The 17,628-nt window shown below is 36.2% G+C and overlaps 1 protein-coding gene across 2 annotated transcripts in view; it reads right to left on the bottom strand.

Annotated features, from left to right (window-relative positions):
- LOC105230290 (uncharacterized) overlaps positions 1-17,628 on the bottom strand; it is a 237,065-nt gene that overhangs the window by 182,809 nt on the left and 36,628 nt on the right. For both annotated transcript variants that reach the window (XR_007421807.1, XM_019991764.3), the window contains exons 3-5: positions 4,307-4,531; positions 4,011-4,209; positions 2,735-3,184 (exon numbers count right to left, since the gene is read on the bottom strand). Coding sequence is in view for 1 of the 2 variants with exons in the window: in XM_019991764.3 (XP_019847323.2) it covers positions 2,735-3,184; positions 4,011-4,209; positions 4,307-4,531 (874 nt within the window). In the remaining variant the exon portion in view is untranslated. The remainder of the gene's footprint in view (positions 1-2,734; positions 3,185-4,010; positions 4,210-4,306; positions 4,532-17,628) is intronic.

Genomic DNA, 17,628 nt, shown 5'->3' with positions numbered 1-17,628 from the left:
ATACAGCAGATTTCTAAATACCGATTTGAGTTATAAGAAACTGATGCATCATTTGAAAATGACATCAAAGTAGGCTGAGAAGTTCTTATAAAGCAAAAAACTTAATCTCTGTTTTATGACCTTTTGAATGATTAACTTTGAACTAAGAACTTAAGGCTAATTGTGATGGAGAAAATGTTCTAAAAAGCATTTCGAGTTAAAATTTCTATGCTTCTGAAAAGTAATCAATCTATGAAAAAAAACTGTGTTTTCAAAAGACCGCAGTTGTATAATACTTTATTTTATGCAATAAATGCTTTTGTGATGTCAAAATTCATTATCTCGTATTCGCAAAGGTAACTTCATCTTGATATAATTCGTAAATCGTCTGCTTAGAGAGACTATTAAACATCCTTTGTCTGTTCGAAGACACGTCTTGAAACGCATATAACTGATGAAAGATTGCATCAATCCTGCCTCTATGTTTGCTATTTCGATATCTGAAGTCCTCCGATATTAAACATCACAATCAACAACTGTGATTACAAAATTTTCTTCCGAGTTCACTAAGCGGTAATGAAAGACGTTATCGAATCGCAATCGAAATGCATAACTGCATTAATGAGACTGCATTTCGTATATGACAAGTTGACAAATTGACCAGAAATGAATCTTCTTTTGAATCAGAAGCAAAAGGCAAAATCTGAAATGCCAAGGTAAAAAATTGAGATCCGAAGCTTGCTTAGTGATTTGTGTTTTAGGTTGAAAACTGGGGTGTTAAGAGCAAAACTGTAAAAGATGCACTGCTATTCAAAAGCACCGTTAAGTTGATTCCTTTTTTTTTGAAGACTATGTCAAAGCGTTGTTTACCATATAACAGAGATTACTGTATATCTACCAACTCTAAGCACTTAGAGCCACACAACAAACGCACACTCACAAGAGATTTAAGTTGTTTGCAAGGAAAAGCGTTTTGGCAAGAAAATTGCAGCAAGCCAACGCTTACGATTGCAATAAACCACGGCGATTGCATGTAACTGCTTGCAGTTATAACGGTGCTAGTGCACATACCTCCATGTATACCTCCATGTATGGGTAAATGCGCTTGCATGTGCCTTCGCTGCCCGCATTTTCCAGCTGCTACGTCACTTATGTGCATTTAAGCGCTTTTGCTGCTTTTGTTGCATTGTTGTGTAAGTACTCGCAGCTGCTTCTGCTTCCGCGCTTATTTATTCGTTTCGCGGGAATTGCCGCTTTTCGCCGCATCGCTGCAGCAGTTTTGCGCCATTTTGTACCTTTATGCTCCTATTTTTGTATTTTTATGCGCGTTTGCATGTATGTATATTTATAAGAGCATTTTATGGCCAGTCCATTGGTTGAAAAAAGGTATTGCCTATTTAAAGGTAATAAAGAAAGTGTGGCGTCCACGCTCGCCATATTTCATCTAAATTGCACTAAAAGTACTTTTGAAGTAATAACTTTATTTTTTATTAGAATTGAAAGCTGGTTTACATACACACATACATAAATAGGAGACGAAATTTGTATAGTAAAACATATCGTTGTTTTTTGTATAAGTACCTATGTGCCTTAATGTATTTATGTGCAATAAAATTTTATGTTTAGTTAAATTCTGTGAAACATCCGTGTGTTACTTGGATGAGAGAAGTTCTTATTAAAATAACGTTTTTGTTAAAGTGAGCTCAGGATTTTATTTTAAGGCAAACTTCAGTACTAGTGATCTTCCGACTTTTCGATAACGTTTTTGTGTTACACCAATATTACCCTAAGCCAAGGTGTTGTTGGCTACTAACCAGAAAAGGATTAAGAGTACTACCGGACGTACCAGCCACAGTATACCGGTAGTGACAGTAGCAGAAACTACTAGCCAGACGTGGAAGCCTCCATCTCCAAAGCTGCCATGAGCACAAACAAAAGTGGACTGGTAGCTAAAGGAGACAACAAGCGCTAAAAACGTAAAATATCCCAAAATCAACTAAGGAAAAACCGGTATCAGAGGACAGTCTTTGTACTAAGAAAGATTGCCAAAAATTAGGCAGCCGGCACCCTAGCGGATGAGGAAGAAATCAAGCGCCTTAAAAAAAACATTGGAGAATTACGAAAGCTTCCTGAAAAGGAAGCAATTCGAACCTCAAGTCTACAAGTAGCCATTATAGACGGCAACTTCTTCTCACGAAGCGCAATGCACGAAAGATGGATGAAGATCGAGTATGGGATGGAATCGGCTAGGATTTCTTCCGATCAAAGCTTGTTATTTCTATGATCTAACCTTGTTGGGATTGGTAAGTAAAATAATGACTTGAAACACAACACCTAAACTCTGTCTCTAGACAGATCTATAATAAGCGAAAAAGCACAAAATCTTCGGCATGATGGCAAACTTTGAAAATAATACTTTAGTTTGTCAAAAGTGCCTCTACCCTAGTTATAAGGCATGTATTTAAGATTAGGTGTTCTAATTGGAGTAAACTTTCAGCTCATGTAGCCTACAAGATTAATCATCATAGGATTTTATTTTGAAGAATTTACATCAAATTTACAAATTTCTACAAACCAGCGCATTAGATCGGCAAAAATGACCCTCTGAACCATCTTCGAAAGTGCTCCTAGTCATGGAAAATTTGACTAATCGATTATAACAAGGCTAAACATGCCTCTAGTTAAGGCCTTTTGTGCAGCCTTTCTGCTTTTGATCGCCCGCAAACCGCCGTCACTTGCCTGACAATGCACTTACCTGTCCATTATGTTCGGATTGCCGTGTGTGCGCCAGTAGCTACTGTGTTGTGCCGATTGCGATTGCGTCAACCGATCCATGTCGCGTGTTGGCGACTTAATGCGCACCGATGCCGATGCAGTATGACGCATGCCGCTGCGCCGAAAGCTGGTGCGGCATTTGAAGAGCGCACCGCCAAAGTTGTTGCCACCACCGTCCGCTTTGCCACAACCATTCGAATAGTTTGCTGTGTTGGCGTGTCGCAAGCCGTGCGTTTGTTGCTGGTCGCAATCACCGTTGCCCGTGGCGCTAATGTCTCCATCGTTGTTGGCGCTGAAATTGCGATTGCTATCGCTGCCACAATATTTGCTGTAGCTGGTGTGACTATTATTGCTTCGGCGGAAGCTGTTGTTGGGCAGTTGCAACTGCTGCTGGCTGTGCTGCGGTCGTATGGTGAAACGGCCACCCAAGCTGGTGGTGAAAAACGTGTAGAAAGAAGAAATATATGAAATTTTCATGAAAATGCGCAATTTTGCAGTTGCAAACAACAACTAACATTAATTTTGAAGCAGAAATTCTATGGAAATATTTACTAACGTGAAAATAAGCGTAGAATGATGAAGTGTAAGCCAGCAGCACGATGAGATTTTAATGAAATTTGTTAGTGGAAATATAAAATTTCTGCTTGGGAATTTTTTGATCTTCTCAATAATGTTGCAAATGTAATTTTTTATTTAGTGTTTACAATCAATTTAAATTAAAAATCGGTTTAAATTTGTATTACTTACTAAATAGTATATTATTAATCAAGAATATTTGGCTTAGACTTAAAATTGAGAGTGACGGGCGTATCATTCACGGTTCTTTTTCTGATAATGGATTTTCCTAGAAGTTTTAAGCCTCCTCCTCATTTGATAACTAAAATACATCGACCACTATAGACTTTTATCTCATCAATGATATGCCGTAGAACCCGACTTTTGTAGAAGGAATTTGGTTACATAATATTATTTTATTTAAGTCCACCATATTATGCCGATAAAAATGTAAAATCTGATTCTCGTTTCCCTAAGTTACCCCTATAATGGTATGAAATTAACATGATCTGAGTATTGTAGACCTTAATTGATTCAGACCTGATGTAAATTTCAGTTAATTAGGGTTACTGTTTAAGATTACCAGGTCTTTTGTACTTGTTTTCTCAAACTAATGCGAGTCTCTACTGCTGTTCCATTCACTTGTTCCTTGTCATTAAAAATAAATATTATTTTAAGATATTATTAGGACTTGCAATTACCGTCGAAAGAGTTCACTTTCTGGATGTTCGGCCGCAAAGCGAGCTTTCTTACGCAGCAATGGTATTGTCAGAGCATAGGAAGTGAGCATTATCAGCATAGGAATGTAGAACGCCACCAGCGAGCCGAACACGAAGAATGCACGATTATTTATGACACAAATATTCGGTGCCGGCATGATATTGTGCTTATTGACGAGACCTGATAGAAGAGAAGAGAAAAAGAAAAAATTATTAGAGAAAAATCAAATCAGCTTGATATACTTGTATATGGGAACCAGACTCTGTCCAATACCTACCCAAAACTGTTATTGAGCTCGAGACCATCATTGCCATAACCCACACAATGGCAATCTTAATGCCAGCCAAGCGCTTCGTCGAACGATGCCGGGATCCCAGCGGATTTCGTATGCCCAAATATCGTCCCAGACTGATAAAACACATGTGCAGGATACTCGAAGAGCAAGCCAGCACATCGCACGTCACGTAAATGTTACACCAAACGAAGCCAAGCGGCCAGTAACCTTTAAGGAAAACAACGAAATGGAGAAAAGTATTATTTTAAACATTAGAACACAAACCAGAGAACGGTGAAAACATTTACACGTCAAAGTGCGGAAGTAAATGAGCGCAAATCATTGGAAGAGGGTGGTTAGGCCTTCAAAGTGTGCGTTGAAAATATACGGAGTCGAAATGAGGTCAATAGGTTGTAGTTGCTATTGTAAATGAAATAATTAATAGCTGCAGCTGAAGAACACCCCTGTCTGGGTTAAAAAGTTCAAGGTTACGCTAAAGCGAGCATAAAAACGTTGAAATGGAACAAAAATGCAGGGGAAAACTATCTGTGGAACGGCAAAGGGAAAGACAGAGGCTCCAAAGTAGTACGAGTGCAGTCGAGTTAATTGAAAAGGAAATGAAAATAGAAATATTTATCTCGGCCGGTTGGGTCGAAAGGAAAAATTTGCAGCTGGTTTTGCAGTTTTCACAACTTTGTAGCGAGTAGAATTACCATTACAAATAGTGGCAGCAAATTTAATTAATCTTTTTTGTGACGAAATTTTGCTAACCAACCATTGTTCGCACCAAATAAAGTGAAAGTTTTCTGAATAACAAAGATAGTTCTTAATTGAAGCTCTTTCATGCTTTTTTGATATTTAAACTATTTTCCTTTAACCTGTATGTAATACCTCAAAAAAAGAATTACTCGTATATGTGCATCATGTATTTTACCATTATTCAGTATTATGGAATTAAGTCGGGATGGAATCGAATTCATCAAGAATTTAAGGTGGGCTGGGTCAATAGTGACCCATTCTTGGTTTATTTTTAAGGTCCTTGCTGTCTCAAATTGTATACCGTTCTTGAACATTTTGTCAGAGACCAGAGACGATACCCCAGGTTATCTCGTTCGGATTTAGGCCCGAACTTAAGGTGGAGCAGTCCAATATAGTTATTTTTTGACCGGTAAAGAATGATTTAGGACCTAAACTGTGTGTATTGAAGCATTGTCCTACTGAAAAGTCCTGTCCTCGCCATATAAATTACCACCAAATTCTATTAACTCACTCTCCAGGAGACCCGCATAAATTTGAGTATTCATTAGAGTAGAGATGTAGCACATATATGGCTTTCCTATAGCAGAATGCAGCCCATACCATCACACTGCCACCGCCAAACCTCGCTTAAAACAGGATCACCGATCCTGGCGCATATCTCTCCAATATCTTTTGCAACTATCAGGGCCATCTAGATTGAACTTCTTTTCATTACTAAAAATGACGTGATGCCATTCTTAGAATCAAAAACGGTACTTATTTGCAAACTCCATGCGAGCCTTCAAGCTGTGAAGGCTTGGATTTAGGTGCCATAGATGTTACAGGTAGGAGAAGCTTGAAAGCAGCCACTCGTTTTAGTAAAAATAATACAGATTTACGAAAATTTTCTTTATTTCAGATATTTGGTGAATATTCAGTTATATAACGGCAGAGAATATTTTTTTTGGTGAATAAAGCGTCAGAGCTGAACAGAGCAAGTCATACTAATTGGTGGTGAGAGAACTCGATGTTGAAAATTATAAAGATAGAATTTCCAGGAAGTTGCAATACAAAGTTCCAATTACTTTAACTTATTACCACTTCTAACTAAAAGTGGATGTGTGTTTTCAAGCAGCTTCTGAAATGAATACATGCGCTCCAAGAATTGCGGACACAGCTAAATGCAGCTGAATATGAAATCGAAACAGGAAAGTCTTTTCTAAGAATGGTGAAAGCACCAATTTACGAAAGAAAAATCAAAATCATTCTAATTTCTGCTATGCGATAGTGTACTATACGGAAGAGTACAACTACAAAATATTACTTTTCACATGAGTTGAAAAGATCAATCGCTAACACAGTGTCCGCCATCGGATTGAGCGTCAGCAATTAATCTACATCACAAACTTCAGCAACGGTTAAAGCACACCTAAGTCAATCGAATGTCTATGCGTGAATGTGCTACGCTGTGTGTGTGTGCTTTCGAAATAAGATTCCAGAACACAAAAGTGTAAAAGCAGTCCTAAAAGGATTAACGTTTCACATTTACTTAGTGCGTAAAGGGTTTCGGATTTCTCAAGCGCGTGTGTTGCATTATATGTGCATTTGTATGTATAATACTCGTATATTTCGTTGGCGAATACATTAAAAGGTTAAAAGTATTTCGCCGAAAAAGGTTAGATTTTACGCGTAGTAACTGAAGTGGCGAATAAAACAAGGACATTTTCGTTTGCATGACCACTAGAAGTGCATGTGTTACATAATATGAAAATGTAAAAGCTGCGTTCCATTTGCAATATTGCCTTGCGGATGTGTGTGTGGTGTGTATGGCAACATATGTTATGCGTCTAAACATTTCATTGTACAAATGAAATCAGATTGTTAAATTCTTACAACATTATTCTCTTACATTGTCGATGGTCTGTGTGTTGAGATGCGACTCCGGTACTTTCAACGTTGCTTGGGATTCTTTACATCTGTGCAAAACAAGGATTTATTTTAGTATGTGTTCCTTAAATACTTCAACATAGCAGGAGCCAATTTTAATGTGTTGTTTAAGATAAAAATGTGCATGGAATATTTAAATTGGAACTTGCTACATTCAGCTAGAAGTCTGAAAATTTAATGCAAAGTTAACGGTTGTGCCTTTCTTGCCGTTATTTATAGGAGAAAAGCAAATTTATTTCATGAGCAGACTTTACTGATTTTCAGCGGAAAGTTTCAGTTTTTGATTAGTTTTCTTGCCTAAAGGTATATTTGTTCTTGGTACTCCAGAACTTTAAAGCGACTTTTTGAAATATTTTTTTGGCTATTATAAGAGTTTATTAAAGAACGTTTATTTCAGGGGCCAAAATCAGCATAATAAGATCAATAAATACATATGAATAATATATCTGACAGACTATTTAAACAGTTTGATTCATATATATATTTTTTCCTACATTGTGACAAAAAAGTGTACGGAAATTGTAAATAAAACGCAAAATATTTAATTATTCATCAGTATTTATTTGATTGCTTTCAAAGGCCGTGTCTCATCGGCAGTTGTAATGCTCTGTATGAATGTGGGATCGAAGCTGAGACCTATGTGCTTCTAGGTTCTAATGTTAAGCTTTATCGGAACGAGTCGAGCAAGAACGCGATTCATATCCAAAGTAACCACCAAAATCAGCCGAACGGACTCGCTCTTTTGTCGAGTTCTTTTGCCAACTCTTTAACACTTGCCTGACGACCACTATATCCTTCACTTTCTAATATTTTCATCAGTTGAAGAGGTCGAAGGTCGTCCAGACTGACGCATGTTTTCAACGATCTCTCGATTTCTCTTTGAAGGTATTGTTTCACACGTAGACTTGTGCTTTTGATAAAACGGAATCACTGTAATCCTTTTCCAACATTTGCAATGTTTCCGCACACGAAATTTCAGTAGAAATACAAAATTTTAGACAAAACCATTGCCAGATATTTTTATCCATTATAAAAGTCGCAACGCACTACTGAGGTGAACCAACATCATACATCATCATACATAATAGTTGAGGACAGTCCTATCATCTAAGCATAATGTATGCTACCTTCTGATCATCGTTTGAAGACATATGTATTGAATTGTGGCTTCCTATAAGGCCATTTAAATATTGAAAAAGTGACTAGAGAGTCGTGTTATCTTGATATGAGGACAGCTAATACCATCGATCATCGAGCAAATTACATACTGATTTTTTTTATTGATTTTTAATAACGCCTGTGTTACAGAACTGGTATTATGTTGTACGGAAAGCCTTTCCTTTGACAAGGAAATACGGCATGGATTATTTTTCAAGGCAGCGGAAAATTTTTTGAATAAATTGCTTCAATCGGTTCACAATAGCATATTGCTGCCATAAAAATTGACCAATCAAAGTCAAGTTTTTTATGGAAAGATTTTTACATGTGAAGGATATTCTATCTAAGTTAACGTTTTTCTTGTTTTTGAGTAATTATGTTAAAAAAGATTTTAACTCTCTCATACTCAAGGGTGATTTAAATTTGTTTTTTAATTATATATATACATTTATATTATATTATATGTACTATATTGTTTTCTGTGGTAATTAATCAATTAAATTGCTTTAAGCTCGAATCTTATGACTCTGCACGTGTTCACGTAAGGTTAATTGAACGAGTAATTGCTAAGGCCGGCTTTGATTAGCAACAAATCTGCGTGTGTTGTTTCCGATTTAGTGGGGAATATTAATGAAATGTATTAGGTAATATTAATGAAAATACACGTGTACACACGAACAAAGGTACATATGTAAGATCACGCGTGCATATACTATATGTGTGTAGGCGTAACTGTATTGGACCTTAAGAATGTCACATACAAAAAAAATTTTGCCTGTGGACATGTAAATATATATGCAGTAGCTTATATGTACACGTGTATATCACATACTTACACACACACCATCTTGTATATAAGTAGCCTAGTTAGCACTTAAGTGTGTCTCGTAAATTTTATGAAATGACAACTCGGCAGTGAAAGTACTTGCATGTATTGGGCAGCTAGTAATTACAGAGTCCTACGAGCGTATAAATTATACTTGTATACTTAACGAAGGGTGGTATGTTATATTTTGTTAACGTCTGTTTGATGTCTAAAAGTTGAAATGGACAATGGTAAATATTTTAATTTATTGAGTTCCTTAGAAAATATAAGAAAATATATTTCAGCTATGGTTTCTAACAAATGTATGGTATGAGAAAGCTGTTCCACAATTCCTGCAATTTTGTGGCGATAGCTACCTAAAAATACATACCATGGTTCATTAAATGATTTATTGATTCCTACACTGTTGAAATTTTGATTAGTATCTACTTTCTACAGCAGAAAATGGAAGACATTACCTTTTGTAGCGAATCGGGAAATAATGCAAATATATTTTTTCCAGCGATTTCGCGCGAAAAGTATAAATGCTATGGGGAACAGTATTTATAATTTGGTTGAATTGGATTTTTGGTAATCGAAAGCTATTCTAACCTCATTGTCTTAACTTAATATTTTCATAAAAGTCATTTCAAGCAACAGCAGATTTTTAAGCTTGGTAAACACGATTTAACCGCGATGAAATTGCATCTTTTTATAAGGCACTGTTGTAAAGTGCAGAAATATTTGGAGTCATAAGGCAATTGTGGAGCAAATTGCCCGAGTAACAGTGCTGGAAATTATCAATAAGGTCTCAGAAAATGGATAACGATGTTTACTAATATGGTAGGCTGTTATTTAGCGATTTCGATCCTTGCTTAGCTGATTCTCTATTTCTTTTTTCAGTAATCTTTTGTATGTATTCTGGTAAGTGATGACTCCTGAAAGTATTAAACTACCTTCGAACAGCACATGCACTGTCTTAAGATCTATTATACGAGAAAATTATTTATGGTGAGTTTTAGGTGTTCGACAATATCTTCAACTATATCTTTTATATTTTTGGTTTAGTCGAGTTTCAAACCCATAGCAATTTGTTAGTACCTACGATATTCTTTCTCAAATACCTACAATAGCACTATCGCGCTAAAATAAATGTTTGCGTACTTTTTGAACTCTAAACTAAAAGCGCAGCATGTACCACCCTATATGTTAAAGTACGAAAAACTTGTGTACATACCTATTGAGTTGTATGGCGGTGTGCGCTTTAAGAGCATGTGAGTAATTATGTCTGTAAGTGCATTAAAGTGGTCCTGTGAAAGCAATTATTGCAGTTTCGGGCTTCTGGCTCTGAACGATTATTTATTTTGTAGCCAATTGGGATACGCTAATTATATGCTTGTAAAAATAAATGAGTATGCACATTGTTGCCACAGTTTTGCAATGCAATTTCACCAGAAATGTTACAAATGAGAAGAAGTTGTGATTTATTAGTTTCAGTTAGCACAGGCTCGCACTCAAGTGCGGCAAGTTGAATGATTTCTAAAAACATGGCTTAAGGTGCACAAGTATTCTAAGGTAGCCATAAATAAAATGTTTAACTGTTTATTTTAAGCTTTAATATATTATTAACATTAAAATGAAAAGTATATTATATACACCCCCGGCAACACCTAACATTAAACCCATTTATTACAACATGATTATGCTGAACCCTAAGCTAAAGATTGAATGCTTAAAATCAAATTTACTTTTATCGCTTCGAAATGGCTGTCCCTTCACTTTGCTATAATTCATTTTAAACTTTTCTTTTTGCTTGAAAACGCTTATTCTTGCGATTTTCCACATAAAATAACATCCACATGGCATAAAATATCCTTCACTTATGTATGTAGATGCTTAGGTAGCTTTGGGTATAATTTATAGAATCTTCCGTCGCCGCAAATCGATTAGCCGACCGTAGACTTGCTGTGTGTACCGTTAGCGTTGATGAATGTTCGCCATTCATTAGTTGGCTAAAATGAGTTTTCGTTGTTGTTATCCCTTTTTTGTGTACTGACCGCTAACCTGCTAAGCTGCATTTACGGTAAGCGCTGAAAAACATAAGCTTCTGCTACAGATTCAGTAATAAATAGATGAATTAGCTATAGTTGGCGCCCTTCGAGTTTCGGTTGACCAATGCTTTCAGTTTCGTGTGTCCCATTTTGTGGTTTGAAGTGACTTATTTTTATTGCTTTCCTTTTTACTACTTACTTTTCTGTTGTCTTGCATTTTCCGTATTTTACTTTACCAAACTGTTTTTGTGATTTATGTCAAATTCGATGGTCGGTTAAGTTTTAGCTTCATGTGTCTCATTTGCTTGCGTGTTGAACCGAAAAATTATTGAAAGTGTTGAACTCGGGCAAGAAGCTGATTTGAATGTAAATGATTATCTAACGTTGCGATTTGTTTTTAGTGGGAGCTATGAATTTTGCAGTAGTTCACTATAAGTATAAGTTTTATGTGTGTGGTACGAGCGTTATTTAGATCAAATTAAAATCGAAATAATTTAAGGAGTATTTGACCATGTATAATATCTATTTTGACATATCTTAAACGAACTTCTACCCAAAAATGGTCTTTAGTGCTCTATTTGAAAAGCCGGGTGCCCAATTTGGTCGGAACTTGGGTTGTTGATACAGTATGTGTGCTGAGGCTTAGCTCATTTAATCAAGTATCCTTTACTGAAAAAGGCGCAGAGCAAGCCACTACTGCAACAACAGCCCCTTCCAAGTTGAAATCTACATGGACAGCCAAGAAGCAATCAAGGCTTACACCATTTCAACTTTGGAAAACCCATGCATGTTATACATATGTATGTTACGATTGGACAAAAGCAATGGAAGGAAGATCAAAACATGAGGGAATAATTTATCTAGGCACAAAAGTGGACGGGAAATCTACGAGTACAAGATTTCTACAGGCACTCGATAGAAGAAACTTTGGGAGCATGATTGGAACACTCACTGGTTACAGTCTGGTTATGGCGCAGGTCTGTAGCATGAGGTTGACATTATTGGAAAGAGTGTAGGAAATGCCAAGAGCATGTAACGAAAGAAACAATATATTACCTTTTGTACATTCGCCTCGCAATGACAAGGTTACGCTTTAAGCATTTACAGCCCACGGTATGAGACACTGGAAGAGGTATCGTTTGTGAAACCACAGAGTCTGTTAAAATTCGCATCCTAAAGAATGACTACGCCTCATGAACTTCGTAAGTGAACTTCATCTGGTGGCGCAAAGGGCCAAAACTGGTCTATGCGTGACAACGGACAAATCTAACCTAATATAATATTAATTTAATCTAACCTTTACTAGAATACTTTCCGATGGGATATTGATGTATGACTCGACGAAGCGCTGCGCCATAATAACATTCTGTAACGACTGGTGTAGTTGACTGCTCATGTGAAGGGGGTTAAAAGGAACAATATATTAAAATACTATAAATAGTTTGTAGAAACATTTCTTATAACACTCCAAATCTTCCTTAAGAGTTGCATCATTTTAATGAAATTTGCCGAGTCGACAATTCTTTTCCGGTTATCATATGGGTATGTTTTGGTTACTTTCATCCCACTGTTTTGAGAAAATCTCTCGAAAAAAGACGTTAAACTTTTTCACAATTCTTTGTCGGTTATCATTTTGGGGACATTCCGTTTACTTTTATCCGACTTTTTTGGTAAAAATTATTCGAAAAAACACATTCAACTATTTCATACAGCCGTATAACATAACAGGTATGGAAAAGTCAGATTGCAGAGAAATATTGCTTGTACTGCCGAACTTGCCGAAAACGAATAAGCCGTGGGTGTGCACTCGTTTCTTTCTCTTTCATTATTGGAGCTATTTGTATATTTTTTAAATAAAGTCCATGTAAAAAGATAGGTCACTAACAAGTCTGTAAAATGTGAACAACTAATTCTAATTTTAAATTTATATAAGAATCCTCCTCAGTCGAAATTATTTATGAGATTTGTGGCAACTCGAATGTCTCGTTGAACTTCAGTGAAGCTTTGGTTAAGTAGAAGTCTCACTCTTTTTGCTACGAACCACCAATTACACAGGGCTATTCACTAAAGTCACTCTATGCGACGGTGAAAAACATTTTTTCAATGTTAGATTGCTTGATCGGATGAACCGAATTCTAAGTTGGACTGGAGGCTCTCAACTTTGAGCGAAACTTGAAATTTTTGTTACTTTGAGAAATCTAAATGAGACTCGCACTCTCGCATGAAGAGTGTGTGTCCACGATTAATAAAATAAAGTGAGAGTAATTATTTTAATTGAAAATCCATTTTACTATTTTTCATGAGTACGTCCCCAGAGGCAATGTAATTTTTAAAATTCTGCTTTTAAATTAATATTTTCTCTTTTTGGCACGCGCCTTTGTTGGCGAGCAAAGAAAAATATTTATTTGTTATTGCAATTGTTCGATGGTTTCATGTGGCGTATCGCATTGTAATTGAATTTTTATTTGATGTTTGTCGAATTCGATTTGGATTACGTTTTATGTGATTTTATTTCGCTGGACTAGATACGCTAGACAACACGGAGTATTGCAGCCATTTGTTTTGCAAAGCTAGTCTACTTGTTAGAATCCAATTTGGCAAGATTTCTTATATACGAGTACAATATAAATAAAGACTTTATGTATGGAAAGAAGTAAATGACTGCCAACAACATCATCTAACGCGCGTACATGACCAAAACATATGCTCCTCTCTGTGCAAATTGCATGCAAACAAATACTGGAATTCCTACAGAAGTGCGAGGGGGCTCTGGCTTTTCTGCCAAGCTACAGTCTACACTATATTTTATTTCCGGTCGATTGTGTACGCTTTACTTTTATAACCGCTTCAATATGATTGCATATGCGAACACGTATCTTACTACAGTTGTGTGAAAAAAAAATTTAGTAAGCGTTGCCAAATTCCACAATATTTTTGAGTAATACTAACAATACGTTCTTCTAAATGCACTGTCTGCACGTTTTACGCACTCCACTGTATGCAAACAACAACCGAAAAGCACCGCAAATTTCGACTATTTTATTTGGCCAACCGCCAGTAAAATGGCATACATGGCATCCGGCAATGTTTGCTCTTCTCGAATTGCGATAATATTACGGCGCTGTGCTGCTGGTGTAACGGTACTGTGTGTTTGCAAAAATCATCTTTAGAATAAACACAGTGAAAATATTATATGAATATCATTTTTCAATGCCAATAGCGTTTGAGTAAGTGGTTATATAAATTTTTCATTGATACGCTTCATTGCGTTTGGATTCGATTTTCATATAAACGTGGCTTGTTAGATAAGTCAGTGACTTTTGAAAAAATGTATTTTTCTTTTCAGCGACGGTTTATTTCTTAGTTATTTCTATATCCTCGAGAGATATGCTATATTTATTTAAAACCTTCTATTATGTTACAGGATCCGTCACTCGAACCAATTAAAAAAGCCATAACATCGGTTTGGAAAATTATTTTTATTTATTTTAAAGTCAAAGTGTGTGAAAATAATCATAAAATCAGAACCAATGCACTTTTGCTGGTAGCCAACCGATGACTTAGATTCTCGTATGAACGGTCGGTCAAGTAAACCCTATCGTTTTGAGAGTTTACGAATTGCTCAATTGAACAAATTTTTTCGTCAGAAACACACAATGTTCCGAATTTGACCGCTTTCGGCCAAGCGAAGCAACTGCTACGCTCTCTCAAGTCTTACTTGTGGCTGCTTTTGGTGAGAGATCATGGGCCTTTTGGAACTTGCAAGGCTTGACCTTGAGCTCATTTTTCAATATGCGTCGGATGCTGCGGTCGAATATTTTCAGTTCTTTAGCCATTTGATTGGCACTTCGTCGTGGATTTCGCTCAAGTCGCTTCTTCACTTTCCGAACCATCTCACGTGATGTTGCAGTCTTTTGATGACCACCTCCAGTATGATTGTAACGAGTAATGATAAACAAAAACTTTATTCACATTAAGGTGTTTGAGCTCACGAACCATAGCTGGCTGTGATTTTCCAGCTAAATAAAAAGCAGTCACACTATTACGTTTGAATTCCATCGCGGATCACTTTTTTTTGGGTTCACTTTTGGCAAACGCTTTTGTACACTTGGGAACAATACTCCGAACTGTCATTCAGCAAATTCGTAAACAGCTGATTTTAGTACGACAGCTGTGCGAACGATCTGAAATTGGTTACACTTCGAGTGCCGGACCCTGTAGTTTGTGGTTGTCAAAATTATGAAAGTATCCCAATCTTCTTTTTTTCTTATGTGGGACATTAGATTACGTTACCATTTCTCTATTTGTGATGCTTCTGGTGAAGAATAAATGTGACGTTCATCACTGAAAGTTTTTCACGACGACGGATATTATGTGTAGCCTTGTTATATGCTTCAACAGGTTCTTCACTATTTCTTTCATTCAGAATTGGTGACGTTTTGTTAGGGTGGTGTTGAGTTTGAAGATTGACATGAATGAATAAGTATTGGATTGTGTATGGGAGTTGCTGTTGGAGGTGATGTTAGATCTCTGAGACAGCAGGCGCGGATCCAGAGTAGGATTTTGGGGGGAACTATATAATTTTGTTCTTGTAACTCAAAGTCCTGTTCTTCGCGGAGTGTTACTTATGATGGAAATAATGACGATGAGGCTAGCCAATGCAGAACGATACATTTTAAAGAAAGAATCGAATAGAATATACAGATCGAATAATTCTTTTGGCAGCAGTGTTGTTGTTTTGCTCTGATCAATGGATGTGGGCGATTGATGGAGCTTTGTACTTTTCACGCAGTTTTTGGATACTCTGCATTGTCTGATAGCGTTGAAATGAGAACATCTATACAAGCACGTTTTGCTCTAAAAATTTGATGAATGGAATGTATCAATATTCTTGAGAACTGTGCTAGGATATGTTTGGCGATGAGACCATGGTTTTCTTTGTGTTCTTTTGTTCTTACGAAGTTAATTATATTTTGGTAATTAATGGAATTCTGTAATAACATTCTATGCCCCAGAACCGAAAACAAGCAGGCGCCTATGCCGCCATCAAAAACCTTGAATTCAGCTGCAAAGTTGTTTATATAAGTGCTTTTAAGTGTATTTCTTTTACCTGCCAACCTTCATATTTAGGATACAAATATTATTAAGGCGCGAAGTAATGCCAAAATCTTTCTTTGGCATATGAAAATTAAAGAAACAACATGTGTTTTGAAAGCTAGCCAGTTTGTCTGCCCAGGCAAGATACCAACACCGATTTTTATTTACACATCTATTTGTTGTTGTTTGCTTAACTTGTTGTGTATGTGAGTGTATTTCCAGGCAAAATTAAGGTTAAACTGCTTTTAAATATACTTATATACATATAAACTTTGACCGAATCACTTCAGCGCAAATTCACATTGTTTGTTGTGTTTTAGATAAACTTTTACTGTGACTACTTAAGTAAGTAAAACACTTCAAGGCGCAAACATACAAATACACATACAAGTACAAGGAGACAAATAACACAAGAAAATGTGCGTCCCAATCGCCCTTTTGCCTTGTTGTCCCCCAACAAATTTATTAGTTTTCAACTTTTACTTTCTTTTTCTTGCTTTTAAGCGTATTGATTATAGTAAAATAAATAAATGATAAATTGTTTGTTAAAGATTTTTTCGAACAAAAAAGGCATTATGAGTCAAAGGGTCACTTAAAAAAATCCGAAACCAGCGGTTGCAAGCGAAAATAGCTTAAATAGATTTTCGGAAATTTCGATTCAAACTTTAAGTTCGTTAAAAATTGTACTTTAACCAAAATTCCCATATAACTTAATGTCTTTAACATTAAATTGCTTTGCACAAATGCGAAAGAAATGATCGAGGTATTCAATTTTCATGCGGGAATAGAATGTGTTTCAACGCCACTACTGAGTCTTATCTCGACTTAAGCTGTTATGTCATGCAGTCAGAGATTTGTAATGGTTTGTATGAAAATAGAAAAAATTAGAGTGGAATCGAAATCGAATGCTTTTAGTGGCTCAGAAGGAAAGAAAAAATGCAGAATTAAAAGCCACAGAATGAATAAGCGGACTATATTGGTAGTTGTGTAAGTTTTAATTTGAAAATGTCCTTTACATTTTTACTCGAATTTATGGTGGGGAATAAAAAATGTGACAATCTGATCTACGAAAAACACATGTACCTGGAAACTCTTACAGCTCCACTATTAAAAAGTGAGAAAGCATTTCGATATGGAGCGCTTATTTGCCTGTAATGCAAAGTGGCATTGGTGTGCTTTTTTGTTTGTAATTTCCATTACACGAGTATACTCAACACCACTCACGGCAGATAATAATACATCTGTTCCATTAGGCTTTGTTCTGATTCCAGGTAAAATGGAAGAATGGAAGGACGAAATGTCAGTTATTTTTTCAGTTGGTGCTCAATAGTAAGTCACGATATTATAAATATCTCTGGCGATTTTACTGCCGGAGACTTTGTGTGACTAGTAAGAAAATAAATGTGTATTTCTTGAAAAACTTTCTGTAACCAAACTGAAGTTTTAAATGTTGATCTAATTTCTGTAATGAGTAGAGCAGCTAATGACGTCTAGAGCTTCTTTAAACTATGGTCGAAATACATCTTTTA

Source organism: Bactrocera dorsalis, chromosome 2 (assembly GCF_023373825.1).
Source record: "Bactrocera dorsalis isolate Fly_Bdor chromosome 2, ASM2337382v1, whole genome shotgun sequence".
In the NCBI taxonomy this organism is placed as follows: domain Eukaryota; kingdom Metazoa; phylum Arthropoda; class Insecta; order Diptera; family Tephritidae; genus Bactrocera; species Bactrocera dorsalis.
The sequence above is the reverse complement of the archived record's forward strand: the minus strand, read 5'-3'. Positions and strand labels throughout refer to the sequence as shown.